This window comes from Littorina saxatilis, linkage group LG4 (assembly GCF_037325665.1).
Source record: "Littorina saxatilis isolate snail1 linkage group LG4, US_GU_Lsax_2.0, whole genome shotgun sequence".
NCBI classification, from domain to species: Eukaryota; Metazoa; Mollusca; class Gastropoda; order Littorinimorpha; family Littorinidae; genus Littorina; species Littorina saxatilis.
In genome coordinates, this window is record NC_090248.1 from 45,011,801 (window position 1) to 45,037,148 (window position 25,348).

The 25,348-nt window shown below is 42.9% G+C and overlaps 1 protein-coding gene and 1 long non-coding RNA gene across 3 annotated transcripts in view; one reads left to right on the forward strand and one right to left on the reverse strand.

Moving 5' to 3' along the window:
- LOC138964855 (uncharacterized) overlaps window positions 1–6,346 on the reverse strand; it is a 36,339-nt gene extending 29,993 nt beyond the window's left edge. For both annotated transcript variants that reach the window (XM_070336915.1, XM_070336914.1), the window contains exons 1-2: window positions 5,371–6,346; window positions 217–366 (exon numbers count right to left, since the gene is read on the reverse strand). In XM_070336915.1, coding sequence (XP_070193016.1) covers window positions 217–366; window positions 5,371–6,058 — 838 coding nt within the window. In that variant the 5' untranslated portion in view covers window positions 6,059–6,346. The remainder of the gene's footprint in view (window positions 1–216; window positions 367–5,370) is intronic.
- A 14,550-nt stretch (window positions 6,347–20,896) lies between these two features.
- LOC138964861 (uncharacterized) lies at window positions 20,897–23,688 on the forward strand. Its single transcript, XR_011455231.1, has 3 exons — window positions 20,897–21,314; window positions 21,595–22,966; window positions 23,247–23,688. It is a non-coding gene; the product is annotated as an uncharacterized lncRNA (long non-coding RNA).
- Window positions 23,689–25,348: the final 1,660 nt, after the last annotated feature.

Consider the following 25,348-nt stretch of genomic DNA (forward strand, 5'->3'; position numbering starts at 1 on the left):
GAACAGTAACTCTATAAATGTTAACAAGTTGTACTGGGGGTACGTTACCCTGTCGAGGGACGCCTGGTATACGTAGAGAACATAGAACAGTAACTCTAAAATTGCTAACCAGTTGTACTTGAGGATCGTTACTTTTTTGAGGGACGCCTGGTATACGAAGAGAACATAGAACAGTAACTCTAGAAATGCTAACCAGTTGTACTTGAGGCACGTTACCTTGTTGAAGGACATTCGGTTGACCTTGAGGAGGTGCTCCATGTGGATTTTGCCAGAAGCCTTGCTGATGGTGATTGGTGGCGTAAGGAAACCCATATCTCGCAGTGTTCGCATTCGGATCCGCTGTAAAACCAGGCCCCGGTCTTCTTCCTGTTCAGATTCATTTCACTGATTATATCGTACGTTTTAGCAAATGTCAGTACCCGAGTTTGCTGGGGGCAGTTGTAATATCTCTACTTAGTGTTTTTCAAATTATTTGTCAACATCTGTAAAATGTTCAAGGGTTCTAGCGACATAAAAGAAAATACAAAAGAAAAGAAAAATCAACAATGACATCCCCACTGACTGCACCATCCCAATAAATATGCAGTTAATTTCTAGCATACAACATTTTTAGACTGAAAAACTCCACCCCATGAATGTAGGGCAGTACAATGTTCAAGTGAAACTTTGGAGATATGAATAAAGCTAAAATTCATACAATAGCCATCTGTTTTGAAGCTGAAAAAATGAAAAAGAATTAAATGAATGCTCCCGTTTTTTGAGAATGTTCTACCCAATATTCTATCCGGGGCCATCAAGTTTGATCGCAATGTGAAATCGTGAAAGTAGGTTCAGACCCATGGGAGATAATAGAAATAACAAAGTTACTTCTCGTCGACCATGGCTGGATGACAGATCATGAGCACAAATTTATGTTATACACAAAAACAATTAAAATAGCACGAATTTCACCATTTTGCGAGATTTTCTCTCACGATATTCTGAGTACGGTCACTTAATATGATGATCTTGATGTGGCAACTCCAAATTAGGTTATATGGTTAACACCAACTTCTACTTCTGAATCGAATGTAATCGGAAGGGGACAAACAGATGGCAACAGGCGAAAAGCGACGACCGATGTTGACTTTGTTCAACCTTTTGAGCTCTGTTTTGCGAAAATCTTTTCAATCGAGGCGAATCCAACAGTAAACGTGTGGTATAATAATAATAATAATTGTCAGTAAGTACTGGTGTCACATGACTGATGTGAACCAGTTGATTGGCTAATGGCGATGCGCTTGAAACTGTTAGCGCACTCTTGGAGTGCGCTAACTTTTCCACAGAGCGTATTTTTCTGCCCTTTGCCTAAGAGAGACTGTACTCTCATCCTCAGAATTAATTAATGACATGTAGCTTATGTTCTCCACAATACCAAATGACCATAAATTTCCTGGGGCTCAATTAAAGCAGAAGTGGGTTTTTTGTGACAGATTGCATGTGCCTGTGCCACAGTGAAACCAACTGATCTAAAAATAGAAGCCACTGTGTCTCATCTCATTTTCGACTTGCATAGATTCTTCTCATATGCTGTGTTAGTGGCATGTAGCTTATTATCCACATTACCAAATGATGAGTTAATATACAATTCCCAGCCGCTAACAGAAAACACAAGTGTTATTCCGATAACGTACCAGCTAGACAAGCATTTGGAAGTCGACTGACTCGACTGTCATACGTAGCAGACTACACTGAAATACGACTGCATCAGTTCAGTAAATGAATGGTTTCCAAATTATTATTTCAAGGCAACAACAATCTGAATCGAAAACGTGTAGGGTTCAGAACGTTCTTACCATGAACATGTATAAGATTTATTACCAGCCTGCCTCATGCGTGCAGACTCAGCAGACGACATACACCCCGCTCAGCAAATTAACATGTAGGGCAAATGTGAACGAAAAAACGATGGGGATATTATGCGTGTAGGGTTCAGAGCATTCTTACCGTCAATATTTAGTACCAGACTCCCCGATGAGTGAAGATACAACACGAGAAACATACCACATTTATTTTGAAAATGTGCTAACCGTCGACCATTCCTTGGAGTCAATTCAAGGGGCGCTACTCTGCACAGTCAATCCGTCGAAGTGAGCTGAAGGTTTCGAATCACACATAACTAAGAGCACAGTTCTTTCTCCGAGTTCAAATGAGGTGTCTATGAAAGATCATCACTTTTTAGCTTTACGCTACACTGGAATTTACCAACAGAAATTAATATGCGTGTGACGAAAGCACGACACACTTGAGACAGCCCACACAAAAGTAGATCTTACACAACCTGACCACACAGTTATGCCTATTCAAATGCGCGTAGCAAAATGTGCGTTTTGAATCTTCTTTTTACATTTAGTCAAGTTTTGACCAAGCGTGTGTGTGTGTAGAGCGATTCAGAGTAAACTACTGGACCGATCTTTATGAAATTAGACATGAGAGTTCCTGGGTATGATATCCCCGGATGTTGTTTTCATTTTTTCGATAAATGTCTTTGATGACGTCATATCCGGCTTTTTGTAAAAGTTGAGGCGGCACGATCACACCCTCATTTTTCAATCAAATTGATTGACATTTTTGTAAAGCAATCTTCGACGAAGGCCGGACTTCGGTATTGCATTTCAGCTTGGTGGCTTAAAAATTAATTCATGACTTTGGTCATTAAAAATCAGAAAATTGTAATTAAATTTTTTTTTTATAAAACGATCCAAATTTACGTTCATCTTATTCTTCATTATTTTTCTGATTCCAAAAACATATAAATATGTTATATTCGGATTAAAAACAAGCTCTCAAAATTAAAAATATAAAAATTATGATCAAAATCAAATTTCCGAAATCGATTTAAAAACAATTTCATCTTATTCCTTGTCGGTTCCTCATTCCAAAAACATATAGATATGATATGTTTGGATTAAACACACGCTCAGAAAGTTCAAACGAAGAGAGGTACAGAAAAGCGTGCTATGCAGCACAGCGAAACTACTTCCGCGCTAAACAGTCTCGTCAGTTTCACTGCGTTTAGCACGAGCGGCGGACTACGCGACTTGTTTCTCTGGCGGTACTGACAATATCGTTATTGAAACAATCCCAGTGCACCAAGGGATTTATAGAGCAAATCTCGAAAATAATTATTGAACTCAGCGCTACGCGCTTCGTTCAATAATGAATGTTCTCGATTTGCTCTATAAATCCCTTAGTGCACTGGGATGTCTCAATAACTTAAATAATAATAATAATAATTGTCAGTGTATAAGTACTGGTGTCACATGAGTGATGTGAAACAGTTGATTGGCCAATGGCAATGCGCTAACAAACCCAGAGAGCGTATTCATGTGCCTGTGCTTCTTCTTTCCATTTGAGAAGATTCTTCTCATCCTCTCTGTTAGTGACATGTAGCTTATCGTCTCTACATTACCAAACAATGATGCTTGACCCAAAAATTCCCCGCGGCTAAAAGCAGAAGTGTTTTTTTTTTTTTTTACAGATTTCGAGCTAGACTATGCAGCATTTGGAAGTCGACTGATTCGATTGACTGCCCTCCATACATGCAGCAGGTGACAGTGTCAGTTCAGTACCGAAATGCGTGGGGGTTGTTAATTTTTGGGGAGCATAGAAACTTCTAGTATATGTTTTTCTACCAAAACATAACTGAATATAAAAGTGAAACTGTATGCTTACGGGTACATTTAGCATAACTGTAACCCATACTAGTAGGGACAATTACCCATTTTTGGTCGTATCTCTCAAAAATGTACGAGGGTAGAGCAAAAACGGTCAGTGATAGCATCTAATCCGTTTAACACAATATAGCACTAATCGTCTTGATCAACTTTTCTTCTTAAGCACTATGTAAAAGTTGCTTTTATTTTTTTTTAATAATTAAAAACGTCCTCCCCTAGCCACTTGAACAGACTGTACAATTATTGTCCAGCGGGACCGGAGGGAAGAGTCTAGTCTTTGATCTCAGTGGTACTTAGAGCTTTCAAACTACACACAAATAATACACGTACTGACACAAATTCCAGGCGTAATCTCATATCGATTTTCTGGCTGTTGTGCAACGCTAGTCATGTGCACTTTTGATTACCCCTCCCTTATGAGTCACCTTGGCCCTTTCTGAGAATAGACTTCAATATACGAGAGAGAGAGAGAGAGAGAGAGAGAGAGAGAGAGAGAGAGAGAGGGAGAGAGAGAGATACAGACAGACCGACAGACAGACAGAGACAGAGATAGAGACAGAGTTGCGTCCTCGCACACACGCACGCACACACACACACACACACACACATGCACACACACACACACACACACACACACACCGTCACATACACACACAGTCACACACACACACGCATACAACCACACAGACACACACGCACATACACACACACACAGGCACACACACACACGCACAGACGGAGATATATAGATAGATAGAGAGAGAGAGAGAGAGAGAGAGAGAGAGAGAGAGAGAGAGAGAGAGAGAGAGAGAGAGAGAGAGAGAGCTCGTGTCGTGAATCTAATATGCGTATTACTATTACCGATATATTGATCCTACGCGAGAGCGTACAGCTGTTGCAGCTCTCTCTCTCTCTCTCTCTCTCTCTCTCTCTCTCTCTCTCTCTCTCTCTCTCTCTCTCTCTCTCTCTCTCTCTCTCTCTCTCTCTCTCTCTCTCTATTTCTCTCCGGTCTGAGTCTATGTGTCTGGGCCTGTGTGCAGTAGTGTGGGTTACCTGGTCTGTCTGTATCACTGTCTGTCTCATGTCTGCCTCTTCACTGCTCTTTTGTCACAGTGGAATGTCAATCCATTATTCTGAACGGGAACTCAAAATCTTTGCGAGTCTAAATCTGTATTAACTAGCAATGACATTTTAAACAACTCCAGGGCCGGACCCAGGGGGGGGGGGGGTTCCAGGGGTTCCGGAACCCCACCCCTGGAAAAAGCATGTACCTTGCTTTGACTTTTACTAGTTTTAGCACCAAAACAATGCTGCTCTTAACCCTCAAAACAAGGCCCAGAATGCACCAGATTGCACAGATTTTAACCGTTTTTCAAAAATTTTCCGGGGGAGCAGCAGGCGCGCGCTTGTGGCTTCGCCACTTCGCTGATTTGCCCCCCCAAAAAAGGAGGAACCCCCCCCCCCCCCCCTTACAACTCATTTGGTCCGGCCCTGAACTCGGATATAGATGACTGTCGAACAGACGGTCAGTGGAAGCAAGCACAAAGATCGCTCATTTGATTTCACTATTAAATGTGGACTAACGTCCTCCGCGCGATATATGTAAAAAATGAAAAAAATGAAAAACACTAGGACAATTGTGTAAACAACTTACCGTAATTGTAAGACTGTGGCGGTATTCCTCTCATAGGCGCGCCTTGAATATTATCATGATATCCCTGTGAGTGAATATACTGCTGGGGCCCCTGGAAATCATATGGATGTTGGCTGACTTGGTCTGGAAGGCTGGTAGGCCCATAGGGACCAGGGCCATAAGGCACGGAGGGGCCTGGAGCAGGGTAGTTTTGGAAAGGCATACCGCACTGACCGTTTGGGGGACACGCTGGGCCATAGGTTCCTGGGTAAGCTGGGAAGTTGCCTTGCGTTCCAGGAGGCACAAAATGTGGCATTTGACTGCTGTCCCCTGCGCGTGAACCTCTGCTCGACAATGAAACTAATGGCGACAGATTTTCGACAGATATTTGTTGGCTGTGGACACTGCCTGGCAAACCAGGGCCTTGGCTCCAAGAATTCAGGAAATTTAGGCCACGAGAGTCCATCACTATCACCCTTTCACCACCACCGAAACCGACAAACCCAGTCTGCGAATTTCCCATCATTGAAGCATCGAGTGACCGGAGAAGAAAAACGTTAGAGGCCGTGGTTGTGCGTTGTGGTGAAGTTAACTGATTTTGTCCACTTGTTCCTGTAACGTCCAACAGTTCCAATCCTTCGTCTCCGTCATTGTCCTTGTCTCGGTTCAAATCTGCACCTTCGTCCGGAGGGCCTTTACGCTTTTCCATCTCTCTAGCTGTTTGAGCAAAGGCACAGCTAGGATACGGTCACGTTTTCAATTCTAAGCACAACCTGTCTGCAATGTCAACAGGTTCACCAGAAACAAAGAACGAAAAGGAAAGAAGAAAACAAACGTAATTGAGATGTCTTAGAACGGGAGCTGTTTTAACACTTAAATCCTACTGTCAAAACACTTTCACATACACTCGAACACCAACCTGTAACTGTTCTTTGGCAACTGTGCTTATAGGTTGTTGACAGCAGGGTTTTTCCCGTTGCGCTGAGTATAAAATAGACACACGTCAAAATGTAATATCGTCCCAGTCCTTTCAGCCCTCGTTATGCGTCAATCTAGTCAACATTGCCTGGCCTCGACGTAAGCACCATGTATACTCCTCACATATTTTCAGGAGTTACACTGAGCCCAAAAAGTTAAGGATATTTTTTCAGTGGTATACCCCAGACGTTAAACAGCAATTTTTGGGTCAGAAATATACGTGTATTTGAAGATCAGTCTTTCTTCTGCTTAAAAATGTGTTTCTTGAATCTGAGCAATATTTGGGTATGACGTCACATGTCCGTGACCACGCCTACCCTAAAAAAATGGCGTTTTTTGACGGCATGATTCACCTTCAACCGTCAAAACGGTGACTTAAACTGAATAATATTTTGCATTTTTTACACCAAAAGGTTTATTTGGTGTCTTACCTAACAAGTCATACAAATTTCGTTCAAATCCGCCGCGCAGTTAGGCTGATCCAACGTGTAAAGGAAAGCGACAACAATCCTGAAAAACAGCAAAAAATCCAGGGTTTTTATGGTGTTTTTGCTGGGTAGCCGCAGTTGAAATGTAGGGTAAGGGTTAGTTTTGTGTGCTTTCTATCTCTTTTTATAATAATAATAATAATACGAATATTTATAACGCGCACATATCTCACCAACAGGCGACTCAAGGCGCACATACACTCGTTCACACACACGGAGACTTAAAGTCACTAGCACACACACACACCATCAATTATATCTGTCTGTCTCTCTTTGTGTCCGTCTGAAAGTCTCTCTCTCTCTTATTTTTTTGTTGTGCTCTCTTTCTATCTCTCTCTCTCTCTCTTTCGCTCTCTCTCTCTTCCCCTCCCCCTCTCTTTCTCTCTCTCTCTCTCTATTTCTCTCTCTCTATCGATGAACCCATATACTTCAGTCACACTGTCAGTATGTTTGTCCTTGTCCTTGTATCGCTTTTTCTCACCTCCTTGGCACGCGTGCGTTTCTCTCTCTCTCTCTCTCTCTCTCTCTCTCTCTCTCTCTCTCTCTCTCTCTCTCTCTCTCTCTCTCTCTCTCTCTCTCTCTCTATCTCTCTCTCTCTCTCTCTCTGTTTGGAATTCGCTTCCATCCTTTAAAGGCACAGTAAGCCTCCCGTAAACCATCACAGAGCTCCCCGAGCGTCTACATACAGTACAAGCATACTTCCATTTAAACGCTCACCGAACGGGAACATCCTGGCTGCTTTCTGTCGAGCGTGAGAAATTTTCAAAGAATTTATTTTCGTGGACTTGGCCCTTTACAACAATGGCGCCTCGTTTTGGTGCTGGACGGCTGTTATGAATATCCCGGAAATCACGCCCGGACAGTAAGCCTCCCGTAAACCATCACAGATACTGTCAGGCTTTTACACACAGTACAAACACCCTTCCATTTGAACGCTCACCAAACGGGAACATCCTAGGTGCCCTACGTAAAGAGCGAGCAATTTTTAAAGAATTAATTTTGCAGATTGTCTCGAACACGTTTTGGACCCATCCTGAACTCAGGTCAAAAATGAGTTACTTCCCTTAAACTGGCGATAGCCGTGGATCGATGATAATCAGAAAGTTTTTGGACCGTGGTGCGTTTTTGCGCTAGACCTAACTTTTAAAATCTAAATAATAAATTGACAGCGTGTTTTCAACAAGACAAGATCAGTGCAATTCGAAGTTGTGAAAGTTTGAAAAAAGAAAAGCCCGGAAACAGGGTCACGCAAGGGTCGTAGCAGACGACGGTTTATGCGGCATATCGCCGTTCCTCTCAACAGTCAAAAGCCATCGCTAGAGTTCTTGTGAACCACAGCCGTTTGTTTCGTGCATAAAAACGTGCTATTGTAGATAAGCTGACATCAAGTCGCATTCAAATGACTAACTGACGACTACATTGTGAAAAAGGGAAACTGGATCACACGGGTTCACGATGGCTCAGGGGTAAGATAAACCACGCAAAAATAAATTTGAAAATTGTTCGCTCTTTACGGAGGGCACCTAGGATGTTCTCAATCGGTGAGTGTTTAAATGAAAGGGTGTTTGTACTGTGTGTAAAAGCCTGACCGTATCTGTGATGGTTTACGGGAGGCTTACTGTGCCTTTAAGCACTTAAAGTCATTAAAAAGTTGTAAAAAATGTGTTAAAAACCACTTAATGTCTGAGTAGTTTAACGCCTTTTGATTTACCACACTTAGTATTACGTCAAAGATATGCTGTGCATTGTATGTTCTGAACATATTTTTGTTGTACTATTGCTACATGTTCGATTGCTACCAGCTTGTATTTATAATTACCTGCATAGTATGCATTTGATTTTATGAATAACCACATGTGTATGCTCTTCATGCCTATCTTCATCATCATCATTATCATCATCATCATCATTCATCATCATCATCATCTTTATTATCACGTGCTGAAGTTTTCTGACCTCCTTTTGTTGGTTAACTTTTTAATTTTTAATTTTTTAATCATATAATTGTGTGTCTATGCGTCTCAAGGACAGATTGTAAGAAAAGGCGTAGCCTTAAATCTTAATCCTTGTTAAATAAAGTTCAATTCAATTCAATTCAATTCAATTCAATTCAATTCAATTCAATTCTCTCTATCTCTCTCTATCTCTCTCTCTCTCTCCCTCTCTCTCTCTTTCTCTCTCTCTCTCTCTCTCTCTCTTTTATCTCTCTCAATCTCTCTCTCTCCCTCTCTCTCTCTCTCTCTCTCTGTCTCTCTCTCTCTCCCTCTCTCTCTCACACACACACACACACACACACACACACACACACACACACACACACACACACACACACACACACCTACACCTCTGTTCCTGTTTGCTTCTGTGCCAGTATTTTGTAAGTCTAATTCTAACAAGCAGCATTAGCATAACAATCGACACCGTCGATTTAAACATTGCGCCTACTCAACATTGACGATGGAAGCTATTCTTCTTTGTCGCAGCACAAATCCAATCAAAACTTGTAATTCAAGGGTTTGGCGAGATTCCAACTTCCTGGTTGACCAAGAAGTTACCTTTTCAAGCGGAAAGTATTTCCAAAATAGACTTGATCAATGTGTCCTGCTCTTCTCGTGAGGGCTAGACCGTGAACACCCTTTGTGAAGACCCTTTCGATATTTTACGATTGTATTCCCCTCTGCACCGTTTTATGTATTAGCAACTAACAGTATGAGTTACAGTTATGCTAAATGCACCCGTGAGCAGGGCCGGAGGAGGGGTTCCTGTTACCCGGACTCCCCCCCCCCCCCAGGCCTGACCAAGTTCCTCCTCCAAGGGTAAAAAAAATAAAAATATTATATGTATATATACTGTTCAAAAAAAGAAACGCATAGCTTGTAATATTTGGTTAATTTAGTTATATGGCTACAAGGATATCCACCAAACTGCAGAAAATGTTTATTTGGTCGTCGACCTTTCGTCCATTGCCACAAGTGAGCTCTGCACGTGACGCATGCGTTATCAGTGGCTACAATGTCAAAATTGCTCATTTGGCATGACCACTCGTCATGCTTCAGTGTAATCTCGTGAAACTCGGGGAATATTGAGCTCTCACCATGTCTTCCAAAACCCATAAAAGCGGATTGTTCGCCACAAAGAAATCAGACGACAATTCAGCGACGAAAGATGGCCCGATTGAGCAGAGAAGACCGCCAAATTGCATTGGGTCGTTTACAAGCAGGCCAAAGTAAAAGTGCAATCGCCAGGCACTTCCACGTGTCCCAGAGCACCATCAGTAGACTGTGGGTCAGGTTTCAAGCCACTGGCTCCGTTGCTGACTTGCCACGAGCGGGAAGACCAAGGGCGACAACTGCTGCTCACGACCGCTTCATACGGCTCCGCCACCTCCGGAATCGTTTCCTGTCGGCCTCATCTTCTGTCCAGGCTCTCCCCGGGCCACACCGATTATCGGACCAGACCGTGCAGAACCGCCTGCATGAAGCTGGTTTGAGAGCTCGCAGACCTCACAGAGGAGCTGTCCTCACCCGCCGCCATCGCCAGAACCGAGTGCAGTGGGGCAACCAGCACCTTCGCTGGACCGTCCGGAATCACTGGAGACACGTGTGGTTCAGCGACGAGTCCTACTTCATGCTCCAGCGACATGATGATCGGAGGAGGGTCTACCGGAGAGTAAACGAACGTTACGCGCCCAACTGTGTGGATGAGGCACCCGTTCATGGTGGTGGAGGCGTCATGGTGTGGGGGGCGATCAATACCGCTGGAAGGGGCACCCTGGTGCACGTCCAAGGGCGCATAACTGCCCAGCGATACGTGGAGGAAATTCTGCGCCCAAACGCCCTTCCTCTTCTGGCTGACCAGGATGCCATATTCCAGCAGGACAACGCTCGCCCGCACACAGCACGACTCACCACCCAGTTCCTCACCGACCACCATGTCCAGGTGCTTCCCTGGCCATCCATGTCGCCAGACATGAACCCGATAGAACACCTCTGGGATGAATTGGACAGACGTGTGCGCAGGCGAGAAGAAGCGCCGGCAAATCACCGCGATCTATTGCAGGCACTTCAGGAGGAGTGGGACACCATCCCACAGCAAGATATCCGGCATCTGATCCAGTCCATGCCCAGAAGGTGCCGGGCAGTTGTTGCTGCTCAAGGCAGTCACACCCCCTACTGACTTGACAGCCTCGGCACCCAATCGTATTGATTGACTGATTGATTTGAAGATGCAAATGAACTGTGTGTGCATTCAACTGTGTCCATACCAAATTTCAAACAAATAATCTAAATATTGGATTTTCTGTTAATTTTTTCGAAAAATAAAACAAATTTGGCAAGTAGCAACTATGCGTTTCTTTTTTTGAACAGTATATAAAAAATAAAAAAAAGTCAAATACTCCCAGAATACGCCAGATTGCACATATATTGATATGGGGGATCGCTTGTTTATGTTGATGATGGCTTCGTGAGACAAATCATCGAATATATCGCGTGGAAGAAATTTCTGTAAATAAAAACACCCAACAAAACAGGAGGCAATGATGCTTTTGGAGTTCTATCTGTGGTTAATTTCATCCGTTTAATGTATGTCTAAACAAGCAATAAGGCTTTAAAATAAAATCTTCCACGCATTGTTTGACGATCGGACCACATTTGTGACCCTCCACCACGGAATGAGTCGCATGTCACCTTTGCATGATTTTCATATTTTTACATTTTCATAAAGAGTTTTTTATGCTCTATCCAGTGGTGAAACCCGTTTTAGAAAAGAGCGAAAACTGTTTGAGTTATAAGCCTGTGACTAAGGTGACCCACACACAGTTACCAGACACTCCCCGGACTTATATCAAGCCTAGCGCAGAACCGCGCGAGGTGACATGCGACTCATTTCGTGGTGGAGGGTCACATTTTAGGTCGCAGTTTGTAGGTTGAAACTATGAATCGGTACGACGTTCCATCGCCGACAGATTTTGAACAAAATGTCAGTTCTGGAGAACCTACATGCAACTGGTGTTTATTCTTTTGCGCTTCACACGATCACTTCGAGACAGTGACTGACTTTTGTTTCTCTCTTCATTTGATGAGATGCTCCAATACTTCGCAGAATGTGATCACGTGAACTACAACACATGGGGAATCGGTTTTTTTCCGGTTGATGTACATTGATCTGGAAGAGAAGTGAAACACTCGAACATATTCCACCGTTTCAGGAGAGTGGTTGGGAGTTAAGAAGATCAGAACCCGACACTATTTTCCTTCAACACACACTTCTCACCACGGAACCTGCTTCTGCTGCCGGCATGGAACTGACCTCATGTGGGTGTTCTTCAAAAGAATATGCCTTGCGGTTGCACACGTCTCGCTTTGGCATGTGCAACATTGTGCCTGTGCAAAGAATACTGCAGAAACCTTATTTCACTGAAAGTTTCATTGCTTTGTGAGCGAGAGAAAAATCCGAAAAAAGCAATGTTGGTGCCGCCCACTGATCTTAATCTGCAGTGGCACTAAACTGACTTAAGTCCTGAACTGAGACAATCTAGAAATGATCTGTATCGTTAACTACCTTGTAATTGCCCACCCCCCTTACGCCCAAAAGTAGGGGGTGGGTGTTTTTACTGTAGTTACTTTACCCTGTACTGAGTCTGTTCCTCATGAGAAATAGCAGTATTTGATCACTTGGTATGAGAATGCTAGTAGGATTGTTGCTGTGCACAAATGACGATACTCTCCGTGTACCTTTCTCTGTGACACAGACACGTTCGTGTGTATGCAAGTGCCTCGCCAGAATGGAACATGAAAACTAACCACAACAATCACTTTGCGTTATAGTTTTAAACAAATGCTCATATCACGAATGAAAATGATAACTCAAGATCTGCTTAGCTGTTACATCCAGCGTTACGAGCAGCAACACGTGTGTCTAAACAAAAGTCACAAACTTGCACACACTAAATTATTGATGGCCGCAGGAGCGGTCATCTACTGCAATCATGTCAATCAATCAATCAATCAATAGGACGCTTATATTGCGCATATTCCGTGGGTACAGTTCTAGGCGCTCTGCAATGATGCCGTGTGAGATGAAATGTTTGTGTTCGGAGAGCTGACATGTCTCGTTTTGTTACCGTTCTCACGAGATCAGTTACAGGCTCTCTCTCTCTCTCTCTCTCTCTCTCTCTCTCTCTCTCTCTCTCTCTCTCTCTCTCTCTCTCTCTCTCTCTCTCTCTCTCTCTCTCTTGACCAAATAGACAATCCATATATTCAAAAAGTGTTCACAAAATTCAGACTTGGGGTTTCACCCTTGATGTGCAACAAACAGAGATACTCTGCTAACGGTTCCCATGTTTGCCCACTTTGCAGATACCCTCACGAAAACGAGCACCACTTTCTTTTTAAGTGCCCAATATACTATGATATAAAAGAAACTTACTTGGGAAATGTCTTTGAAATTGGTCAACTCGAAAACTCGTCAATGCAGATACTACTAACACAAAACAAAAGTAGGTTGTGGGCATTCTCCCGGTATACATTTTATGCATTCAGGCATCGACAGCAACTGCTAGGCTAAAATGAATGTGTGTAAATGATTTCCGATCGATATGTTTCAACCCTTAGCACTGTATATGCACTTGTTCTTACTTGTCTCTGAGAGAGTATACATTGAAATGGAAACTCTACTCCCCCCTTGTACAAACACAACAGTGTGGTTTACAATAAAAATTCTGAGTTCTGAGCTCTCTCTCTCTCTCTCTCTCTCTCTCTCTCTCTCTCTCTCTCTCTCTCTCTCTCTCTCTCTCTCTCTCTCTCTCTCTCTCTCTCTCTCTCTGTATGTATGTCTTTGTCTGTGTCTCCCTCTGAGTCTCTCCGCTTCTGTCTTTCTATGTCTGTCTCATATCTGTCTATGTGTGTGTGTGTCTCTCTCTCTCTCTCTCTCGCTCGCTCTCTCTCTCTCTCTCTCTCTCTCTCTCTCTCTCTCTCTCTCTCTCTCTCTCCCATCCGACTCCTGGCACACAAGTCAAAGCAGAGGTTAACTTGAGTGCACGTGTACCTAGCAGGAGGGGGGTGATTCGGGTCAGAAGTGGGGTAAAGCACTTTGGTCTTCAGTCTTTGGGCCCAAGACTACGTATTTGCTTCAAAGTCAGTGAACGCGCCAGTTTTCAACAGCAACGATGGTAAGGAGAAGTTTACTTGCAAATTTACATCAAGGTTGTGCTGTTTTTGATCCGGTGCGTGGTCGTCAGTGCACGGCAATTGCCGCGCTGGCTGCGTTGTTGTTCTTTTCAGGTTTGACAAATGACTCTGTGCACCAACCGGCGTCAGCAGACGGCGTACTCAGTGTTATTCAGCCTACTGATTTGAATAATGTTCTGTTTGAAGGCTCAGCATTGTATGGTCAAATACAACTACACACATAAATTATGTACTCGTTACCATTAGCCAACGCTCGTCACAACACTAATAGACTACGAAACAATCTCTTCGATCATCTCTGCGCTGAGTCGGTCACACTTTTGCTCACCCCTGCCAACAATCTCAAACCCGCGTAACAGCACAGAATATCGTCCATACCGGCAACCAATTATTACCATGTCCCAAATAGCATTGTATCTCGTTGGTTAAACACATCAAAATCTTACAACCACCACAACGAAGACCAAACATCAAAAACAAAATTTACATTGCACTGTATATGGTAAGAACGTTCTGAACCCTACACGTTTTCGATTACGATTGTTCTTGCCTTGAAATAATAATTCGGAAACCATTCATTTACTGAACTGATGCAGTCGTATTTCAGTAGTCTGCTACGTATGACAGAGTCGATCGAGTCAGTCTTCCAAATGCTGGTCTAGCTCAGTAGCTGGTACGTTATCGGAATAACACTTTTGTTTTCTGTTAGCCGCTGGGAATTGTATACTAACTCATCATTTGGTAATGTGGATGATAAGTTACATGCCACTAACACGGCATATGAGAAGAATCTATGCTAGTCGGCAAAAATGAGATGAAATACAGCGGCTTCTATTTTTAGATCTGTGGCACTGTGGCACAGGCACATGCAATGTGTCAGAAAAAAACCACTTCTGCTTTAATTGAGAAGCAGGGAATTTATAGTCATTTGGTATTGTGGATAATATAAGCTACATGTCATTAATTAATTCTGAGGATGAGAGCACAGTCTCGCTTAGGCAAAGGGCGGAAGAATACGCTCTGTGGAAAAGTTAGCGCACTCTGGAGTGCGCTAACAGCCTTTTAGCGCATCGCCATTAGCCAATCAACTGGTTCACATCAGTCATGTGACACCAGTACTTACTGACAACTATCCTACATACGTGAGAGATACACCGTGAGATAATAATCGTTCAAATCACACGTGTGTATATCATGTAAATGAGGTCATGTCAAGCAAGTCTGGCAGGGGCCTGTTTTTCCACTGCTTGTGATGTCAAAGTCACCGAGACAAACGTCATTATAGAAGAAAAAAATTGCGCTCGCTAATTACCCTCGATGAATCTTTAGAACTAACACGTCACGCCACACTTTCAGAGTGACGTTTCTTTGCTTTGACGTAATAGATTGCACGAGGCTTTAGAAGAGATCGAGGTTCCAAAACAAGCGTCTTCAATTTAGCTGCCTCGAATGCAGGACATTTCCCGTAAAATACACGTAAGTACAGTATGTTGGATAAACAGAAAACTACATGGCTTGCTGTGTCGTACCATATTTACACTCGTTGCTTTTTCAAATAGTGAACAGCTCGCTTTCGCTCGCAGTTCAATATTTAAAAATACAACTCGTGTAAATCTGGTACGACACAGCAAGCCATGTAGTATTCTCTATTTATCCTACATACGTGAGAGAGACACCCGTGAGATAATAATCGTTCAAATCACACGTGTGTATATCATGTAAATGAGGTCATGTCAGCAAGTCTGGCAGGGGCCTGTTTTTCCACTGCTTATGATGCCAAAGTCACCGAGACAAACGTCATTATAGAGAAAAAAAATTGCGCTCGCTAATTACCCTCGATGAATCTTGAGAACTAACACGTCACGCCACACTTTCAGAGTGACGTTTCTTTGCTTTGACGTAATAGATTGCACGAGGCTTTAGAAGAGATCGAGGTTCCAAAACAAGCGTCTTCAATTTAGCTGCCTCGACTGCAGGACATTTTCAGTAAAATACACGTAAGTATAGTATGTAAGATAAACAGAATAGGGGAAGGGCTCCTAATATGGACCGGCTCCTAATATGGACCACCTCCTGTTCTGACAAACTAACGGCGCTAGAGCGCTCAAAACAATTTCATTGGCTGTATTCACCCTCTTTGGACAACTTGCACATGTCAAAACAGTTGCAGAAACACAAACCTCAAAACCGTTAGGCTTTTTCTCTTTTTTTCACTTTTGGCATGGTTCACTCTAAATTTGCGGCCTAGAACGAACTCGTTTCTGTGCACAGCTAACGCTTTTATCACACAAAAATTGCTATAAATGACAGCTAAGACCGTATTTGTTACAATTTAGCAGTCTTGACCCTGAATTTCTCCTGCAAACAAAAAAATAATACCAAAATATCAAAGTATGTGTGAGTCCCCTAATATGGACCACCTTCAACAAATCGAAGAAAATAAAAGCTAAAGGCTTATTTCATTCATTCATTAAGAAGCTTACGGGAAATAACCTATAACTCGCCCTCGAGATTTAAAAGAAATATAACAAATAGTTTTCTTTTCGTGGAAGTTGATAATTTCACTTATTTTCACTCTGTTTTTGATAAGCTTCTTTACTTTCCTGGTGTGCTTCAAGTAATGCTCTCATCAACCCGAAACAGATAAATCTAAAGCATATTTTAATTAGTCTGACTTGAACACTAAGTTGTGTCATGTTATTTTGAAGTATAGGGGGCTTTTTATAGTGATTCGTGAAGGCCGCTTGACTGGTCCATATTAGGCGCCCAGGCTCCTAATATGGACTCTTTGTGATTTGTTCTGTATTTAATTTTTGCTGAATATCTATCAAAGCTATTTCACTCTAATTAGGCCTAACGGTTGACCTAAGAGAGAAGGACTACCAAACACAAAATAAAACTTCTTCGCAAGAAAACAAGCTAGTTATCAGCATGAAACAAAAAGTGGTCCATATTAGGAGCCCTTCCCCTACTACATGGCTTGCTGTGTCGTACCAGATTTACGCTCGTTGCTTTTTCAAATAGTGAACAGCTCGCTTTCGCTCGTAGTTCATACATATAAATAAAAGAGAGTGTCTGTCTGTCTGTGTGTGTGTGTGTGTGTCTGTCTGTCTGTGGTCGCCATACCTCAGAGATGGCAAAAGATAAGCACAAGATATTTTGCATGCACACTGCCCTGGACCCACAAATGTGCACCTGGGTTTTAGTTTCTCCAGACATTGTTTCCTTCCTCGGATAATTACCCTCCCCATCTATCAATACAGTCTATATAGTGCAAGGGAGGTAAGTCATGCTTTGTCACCCACGGAAGGGAGGTAACTCTCATCAAACCAGTATACCGTGTCATTCTCAAGGGTTACCCCCCGCCCGCTATCATCCCGCCGCCCCCCCCCCCCCCCCCCCCCACACACACACACACACTAACCCTGCCCCCTGCTCCCCCTCCCTGCCTTCCAGATCATCGCGAATAATGTTTACGAAACGATCGCCTCAGTGAAAGATCACGAGAATTTACAGATTTCTCTCCCCTGTTCAAAAAGGTATGACGCGCTCACTCATGAGGTATGCGTGCTTTGATCAGACGGTAACTACAGTGGGTGTGAGAAGGGGTAAACAAATCACGAAGAACACGTTGAACCAAATAGAAACTTGCCTTGCCTATACATCCAAATGTATGAGCTCACACTGTCATTTTTCTTATCCACATTGGAATAAGATTCGAGAGGTTTCTGAGAGAGGGGAGAGCAGAAACACCCGGGCGAAGCCGGGCCTGACTGCTAATATTTAAAAAGATCAACTCGTGTAAATCTGGTACGACATGGCTTGACCTAGAATTTTGTTTGGCAGGCAGAGTTATTTCCCTTTGTGTGACTTCTCAAAAGTTTCTGCACTTTGGAAGAAAAAGGGTGGTTTTTTATAGCCCCATGAAGTTTGCGGAACGCATGCCAGGGCAAAAGATTGTGATGCACGTGCTACAACAGGGTCCTGGCTATTAACATCGCTCACCACCTTGTGTTTAAAGGTTGACACGCTGACACAATTATGCACAGTAGCAACATGCCCCCACGAAGAAAACTGAGCGATTTGGATAGAGGAAGGGCAATAGGATGGCTACCAGACGGTGTTGCTGCCAGGCAAGTGGCCCAGAGGTTTGCAGTGGCTCTCTCTGTCATCATTAGACTAAAACAGAGATTCCACGCAGCTGGAAGAGTGCAGGAGCGACAACGTTCTCGTCGGCCCAGAGCCACCACACAAAGAGAGGATCGCTTCATTCAGAGGCAGGCCATGCAACAAAGAATGGCTGTGGCAAACAACATTAGGCAACGCCTACAAGCTACCACCAACACTGTTGTTAGTGGTCAGACGATCCGAAACCGCTTACACAACTTTGGCTTGCGTGCAAGGCGTCCAGTCCGAGGGACAACCCTGACTGCTAATCACCGAGCAGCTCGCCGAGCCTGGTGCACTCAACATGTGAGGTGGCAACGTCAGCAGTGGGCTCAGGTGTTGTTTACAGATGAGTCCCACTTTTGCTTGGAACCTGCTGATGGTCGCATCCGAGTGTGGAGGCGTCGCGGAGAGCGCATCGCAGAAGGCGCTGTTTTGGCGGAGGCTCTGTGATGGTCTGGGGAGGGATCAGCACACGTCAAAGGACACCTCTGTACCATGTGGTGGGCAACTTGACCGGTGTCTGCTACCAGAATGAGATCCTGGAACCCCTGGTCGTTCCAACCCTCCAAGCGATCGGCCCTCGTGGGGTTCTTCAGGATGACAACGCACCTCCCCATCGCTCTGCAGCTGTAAACACCTTCATCCAGCAGGCCAGGGTCAACAGGATGCTGTGGCCAGCCAACAGCCCGGACCTGAACCCCATAGAGCACATGTGGGACGAGCTTTGTTGTCGGGTACAGCAACATCACCCTCCTCCTGCCAATCTGGGTCAACTGCTGCAATGGCTCCAGCAGGAGTGGAATGGAGTTCCCAGAGCATTCATATGCAACCTGATCCACTCCATGCGCCAATGATGTGTTGAATGTCTGGCACACAACGGAGGGCACACGCGTTATTGACACTGATTCACATTTTTGTGAATTCCATTTTCGAGGGTTGTCACGTTTGACACACTCTAGCTAAATTGTCGCTGCCGCGTTCGGTCTTTGCTTTGTCATTACTCCTTGGTTGTTCAATTATATAATTTTTTTAAAAAGAAAGAATTCGGTCTTGTCTGTTATGTGTGGCGTGCTTGTAAAAAAGTTATCCTTAACTTTTTTTGAAGAGTGTAGAAGGAATTCGGCCGGAAGATTATCTTGGGCGTTGGGTGTTTGTCGCTTACGACAAGATGGCATATCCTGGTCTAATGGTAGACGTTGACAATGGAGAATACCTGGTGGACTGCTTGCACCAACTTGGAAAGGACAATTGTTTTTTTTCACCAAGAATGAAGGACACACTATGGTACCCCCATGGAGATATTCTGGCTGTCATCTCTGAGCCAGTTCAAAAAGATGGCTTCTCTGATCATTACACTGTAGATCTATTTGTATGGAATCATGTGCAAGAGAAGCTTTTTCGGAGACACACCCCGTTGCAGTATGATGTGTTCACTCAACCTAGAGCTCGCTATCATAACAGACATTAAGTTCAAAGACGGTTACCTTTACACTTTTTCAGTCGTTCCTCTTGACTCGTTCAGTTTTATAAAAATGCCAAGTGGAAAGGCATTCCAATTCTGCTTTTTGTTTGCTTAGTTTAATACCCAATTTTAAAAAAATGTAATTTTCAAACTTGCTTCCTTTTGTATGTGCAAATGTCTATCGCGTCACGAGCGTGTCCATCGTGTCACGAGCGTGTCCATCGTGTCACACTGCACACTAAGGCTTAATTTGCAAACCAAAGATGTTGTTTCATAATCAAGGGTTTTGGGTGCTTGTTGCCATCGTTTAGAGTTACTAGTAAAAAAAAAGTTTCACATAAATGTGTGCATTTGTTTCAGTTTTATGTGTGTTGACGTGTGCTGTGATTTATTACTTTTTCGTTCTACTCTATTATTTTCTGTAATCAATGCACTTTCTTTAAAAAAAAAAAAAACCCACATATTTTGATTTATTCCATTGAAAGCTGATCTGTGTGTTGTGTAACTGAAAAGAAATGGGCTGACTGATTAAATTTATCATAAAAAAAATTACAAAACTTGTCCGTGACACGACGGACATTTTCACATGTGTAGGCCCTACATTTTTTCCCATTTTTATATTTAGTCAAGTTTTGACTAAATATTTTAACATCGAGGGGGAATCGAAACGAGGGTCGTGGTGTATGTGCGTGTGTGCGTGTGTGCGTGTGTGTGTGTGTGTGTGTAGAGCGATTCAGACTAAACTACTGGACCGATCTTTATGAAATTTGACATGAGAGTTCCTGGGTATGAAATCCCCGAACGTTTTTTTCATTTTTTTGATAAATGTCTTTGATGACGTCATATCCGGCTTTTCGTGAAAGTTGAGGCGGCACTGTCACGCCCTCATTTTTCAACCAAATTGGTTCAAATTTTGGTCAAGTAATCTTCGACGAAGCCCGGGGTTCGGTATTGCATTTCAGCGTGGTGGCTTAAAAATTAATTAATGACTTTGGTCATTAAAAATCGGAAAATTGTACAAAAAATTAAAAATTTATAAAACGATCCAAATTTACGTTTATCTTATTCTCCATCATTTGCTGATTCCAAAAACATATAAATATGTTATATTGGGATTAAAAACAAGCTCTGAAAATTAAATATATAAAAATTATTATCAAAATTAAATTTTCCAAATCAATTTAAAAACACTTTCAACTTATTCCTTGTCGGTTCCTGATTCCAAAAACATATAGATATGATATGTTTGGATTAAAAACACGCTCAGAAAGTGTTACGAAGCGGTTTACTCGTATCTGTGGTAATGTGTATTGTTGTAAATAGAATAGACTATAGCGATGGTCAGACATTGGAAAGGGCTATAGGCTGCATACCGTCGCGTTGACCGCAGTTGAACCTTTGTGTAACTGACAAGGTTTTCACGTGCAAGTAATGCAGGCGACAGCTCACTGGCAATGTCATAGCAAGAACGACTTTGTAAAATCAGTCGCCGTCAAGGAGCCAAGCTCGACTCATGTTTTTCGTAACACGTTAGCAGACGGGCTCCTGTTTTAGGTATCTGACTGAAGAAGGATGAAGACTGACGAACTTTCCCTATCAGTCTACGTGATATCTTCCATTTTCATATTCATGCCAGGCCGGCGACTGTACTAAATGTTGGCTTTACACTCTTTTGAGGTATGTTTGAAACCGGTTATATTTTCATGTCATGTTGTCGTATGTGAGAAGAGTGACTGGTTCTGTGTTTAACGTTATTGTGTAGGCCTAAGCCATTGTGCTACACTGCTTAAACATGTGAGGGTTTTACGTAACGTTTTCTTGGTTTTAGAAAACAGGAATTAACGTGTAAATAATTATATTGGCTCATGCAGCTTAATATGTTGGACGAGTGAGTATTTTTATTGTGCGAGTGAAAGAAACTAAAGACAAGTTGATTTATGGACTATAAACTTTACAGTGTTTCCAACTGGAGGGTTTCATCGACGGAGGCTGAACTGAACCAGTCAACTGCGGCTTGGTGTACATGACCATGGCATGGAGAGCTGGCAGAGTTCTACAGTTAGCCGCCGAGACGAACTGGAAGGATCAAGGACTACGTCAAGCAATTGTGGCGGTGTCGTGAGGACTGGTGCATCCTTGTCAGTCGTCTGAAGGACTTACAGCCATACCAACATCTTGAGGGCCGAAAGATGGCAGTAGGGTAACGTACAGTAGAATACCTATTCGTCTTACCTGTTAAGCTGCTTTGTTTGAGCCAAAAGGTGTCTGCGTCTTGGACTGTAGAGTTTCTTGCGGTGTTGTCGGCCTAGGGTACTGGTCGAAGCCCGGAAATGATTTTGTGATGTAAAAAGCTTTGTAAACAATAATAATTAGTCTTGGCAGTGTCAAGATCCATTTAACACCAGGTTTTTGCGTGTGTGAGTGCGTGTGCGCTTGTGCCTTGTAAGCTACTGTAGCGGACAACTATTCAGATTACATTCAAGTCTGTAAACAAATACTAAATTTATAGAGTTGTGTAGAGGCATTTATGATTGTCTAAAAACCGGGCTATACCACTCCATAACATCTGGCGCCCAATAAGGGACCATAACATCTGGCGCCCAATAGTGTTTGTTTGTTTGACCCTTTAGCAGTATTGTTTTCTATCTCAAGGCACGTGCGCTTACACGGGTGTGAATGATTGTTTTGTTTGTCCTGTTGTCCAGTAACATTTTCAGATTTGATTTGATTTTTGATTTGATGTGTTGACTGGCATATTCTTGCAAGGTCTTACTCGAGTTTCATTCATGATATTTTTTTTAAACAGCTTCTGAACATGACCCCTGTATATAATTCTTTTGACTTTTTGGATAATCTCTGATCGAGATTCAGAAAATTTCATCGTTTTTTCAACAATTCATTTTCTTTTGAGGAAAGGGGGTGATGTTACGAAGCGGTTTACTCGTATCTGTGGTAATGTGTATTGTTGTAAATAGAATAGACTATAGCGATGGTCAGACATTGGAAAGGGCTATAGGCTGCATACCGTCGCGTTGACCGCAGTTGAACCTTTGTGTAACTGACAAGGTTTTCACGTGCAAGTAATGCAGGCGACAGCTCACTGGCAATGTCATAGCAAGAACGACTTTGTAAAATCAGTCGCCGTCAAGGAGCCAAGCTCGACTCATGTTTTTCGTAACACGTTAGCAGACGGGCTCCTGTTTTAGGTATCTGACTGAAGAAGGATGAAGACTGACGAACTTTCCCTATCAGTCTACGTGATATCTTCCATTTTCATATTCATGCCAGGCCGGCGACTGTACTAAATGTTGGCTTTACACTCTTTTGAGGTATGTTTGAAACCGGTTATATTTTCATGTCATGTTGTCGTATGTGAGAAGAGTGACTGGTTCTGTGTTTAACGTTATTGTGTAGGCCTAAGCCATTGTGCTACACTGCTTAAACATGTGAGGGTTTTACGTAACGTTTTCTTGGTTTTAGAAAACAGGAATTAACGTGTAAATAATTATATTGGCTCATGCAGCTTAATATGTTGGACGAGTGAGTATTTTTATTGTGCGAGTGAAAGAAACTAAAGACAAGTTGATTTATGGACTATAAACTTTACAGTGTTTCCAACTGGAGGGTTTCATCGACGGAGGCTGAACTGAACCAGTCAACTGCGGCTTGGTGTACATGACCATGGCATGGAGAGCTGGCAGAGTTCTACAGTTAGCCGCCGAGACGAACTGGAAGGATCAAGGACTACGTCAAGCAATTGTGGCGGTGTCGTGAGGACTGGTGCATCCTTGTCAGTCGTCTGAAGGACTTACAGCCATACCAACATCTTGAGGGCCGAAAGATGGCAGTAGGGTAACGTACAGTAGAATACCTATTCGTCTTACCTGTTAAGCTGCTTTGTTTGAGCCAAAAGGTGTCTGCGTCTTGGACTGTAGAGTTTCTTGCGGTGTTGTCGGCCTAGGGTACTGGTCGAAGCCCGGAAATGATTTTGTGATGTAAAAAGCTTTGTAAACAATAATAATTAGTCTTGGCAGTGTCAAGATCCATTTAACACCAGGTTTTTGCGTGTGTGAGTGCGTGTGCGCTTGTGCCTTGTAAGCTACTGTAGCGGACAACTATTCAGATTACATTCAAGTCTGTAAACAAATACTAAATTTATAGAGTTGTGTAGAGGCATTTATGATTGTCTAAAAACCGGGCTATACCACTCCATAACAGAAAGTTAAAACAAGAAGAGCAAACGCTCGATCGAGTCACTTTCGCTGTTCTGAATATTATATGAGGCATCAGATGGACAGGAAGAAATTGCTATTCACAACACAATGAGTCACGTTCACATAAAATTTGAGCCCGGTCACTTTTATAGTTTCCGAGAAAAGCCCAACGTTAAGTTGTGTGTTGCCGAACAGAAAAGGCTAGTTATCTCCCTTGTTTTTCTGATAACGTTCGTAAAAGGCTACAGATGTAAATACTTTGATGTAAAGAATAATCCTACAAAGTTTCAATCACATCCGATGAACTTTGTCAAAGATATAAAATGTCTAATTTTTCCTTTGACGCTGACCTGTGACCTTGAAAAAGGTCAAAGGTCAACGAAACCATCGTTAAAGTGTAGAGGTCATTGGAGGTCACGACTAAACAAAATATGAGCCCGATCGCTTTGATAGTTTCCGAGAAAAGTCCAACGTTAAGGTGGTGTCTACGGACGGCCGGCCGGACGGCCGGCCGGCCGGACGGCCGGCCGGACAGACTAACACTGACCGATTACATAGAGTCACTTTTTCTCAAGTGACTCAACAAAGAGAGGTACAGAAAAGCGTGCTATCCTTCTTAGCGCAACTACTACCCCGCTCTTCTTGTCAATTTCACTGCCTTTGCCATGAGCGGTGGCCTGACGATGCTACGAGTAAAATGGCATTGCGTTCAGTTTCATTCTGTGAGTTCGACAGCTACTTGACTAAATATTGTATTTTCGCCTTACGCGACTTGTTATATTTCTTCACATAGTTTTGTAAAAGTGGCAAGAAGTGACCTATGAAATACGGAATGTGTATAGTTCAACATAACATTATTGCTGATTCCTTTCGTGAAGATTATTCCCCCCCGATTTTTTTTTTCCTTTTTGCCCCCAAATTGAAAACCCCTCACGTCATTATAGAAACAAACAAGAGGCGAAGCCTTCAAGGCTCACGTAAGAAATCGACAAACAGTAACACAAACTCAATCACTCCGTCACACATACACACACACACACACACACACACACACACACACACACACACACACACACACACACACACACACACACACACACACACACACACACACACACACACACACACACACACACACAGTAAGCATAGGTGAAACTATGCAAGAAAGCGAGACCCTGGATCTGCCAAGAAGTCTCGGCCCGCTCACAATAACAATGACCGAGACTTTCAGTAATTCCTTTGCGTGACGTCTAACCCTCTTACGTCATAATGTGACGTCTTCAAATAGTTTCTATCACACACGTCGAACACTTTTGACCGAGACTGACGTAATCCATAGACTCGGAAATGTTAAAGTTTCTACCACAGACATACACACATACATACATACATACATACGCACGCACGCACAGACAGACAAAGTTTATCATCGCATAGGCTACACTTACGTGGAGCCAAAAATGCGCTCCTAATTACCCTCGATGAATCTTTAGAACT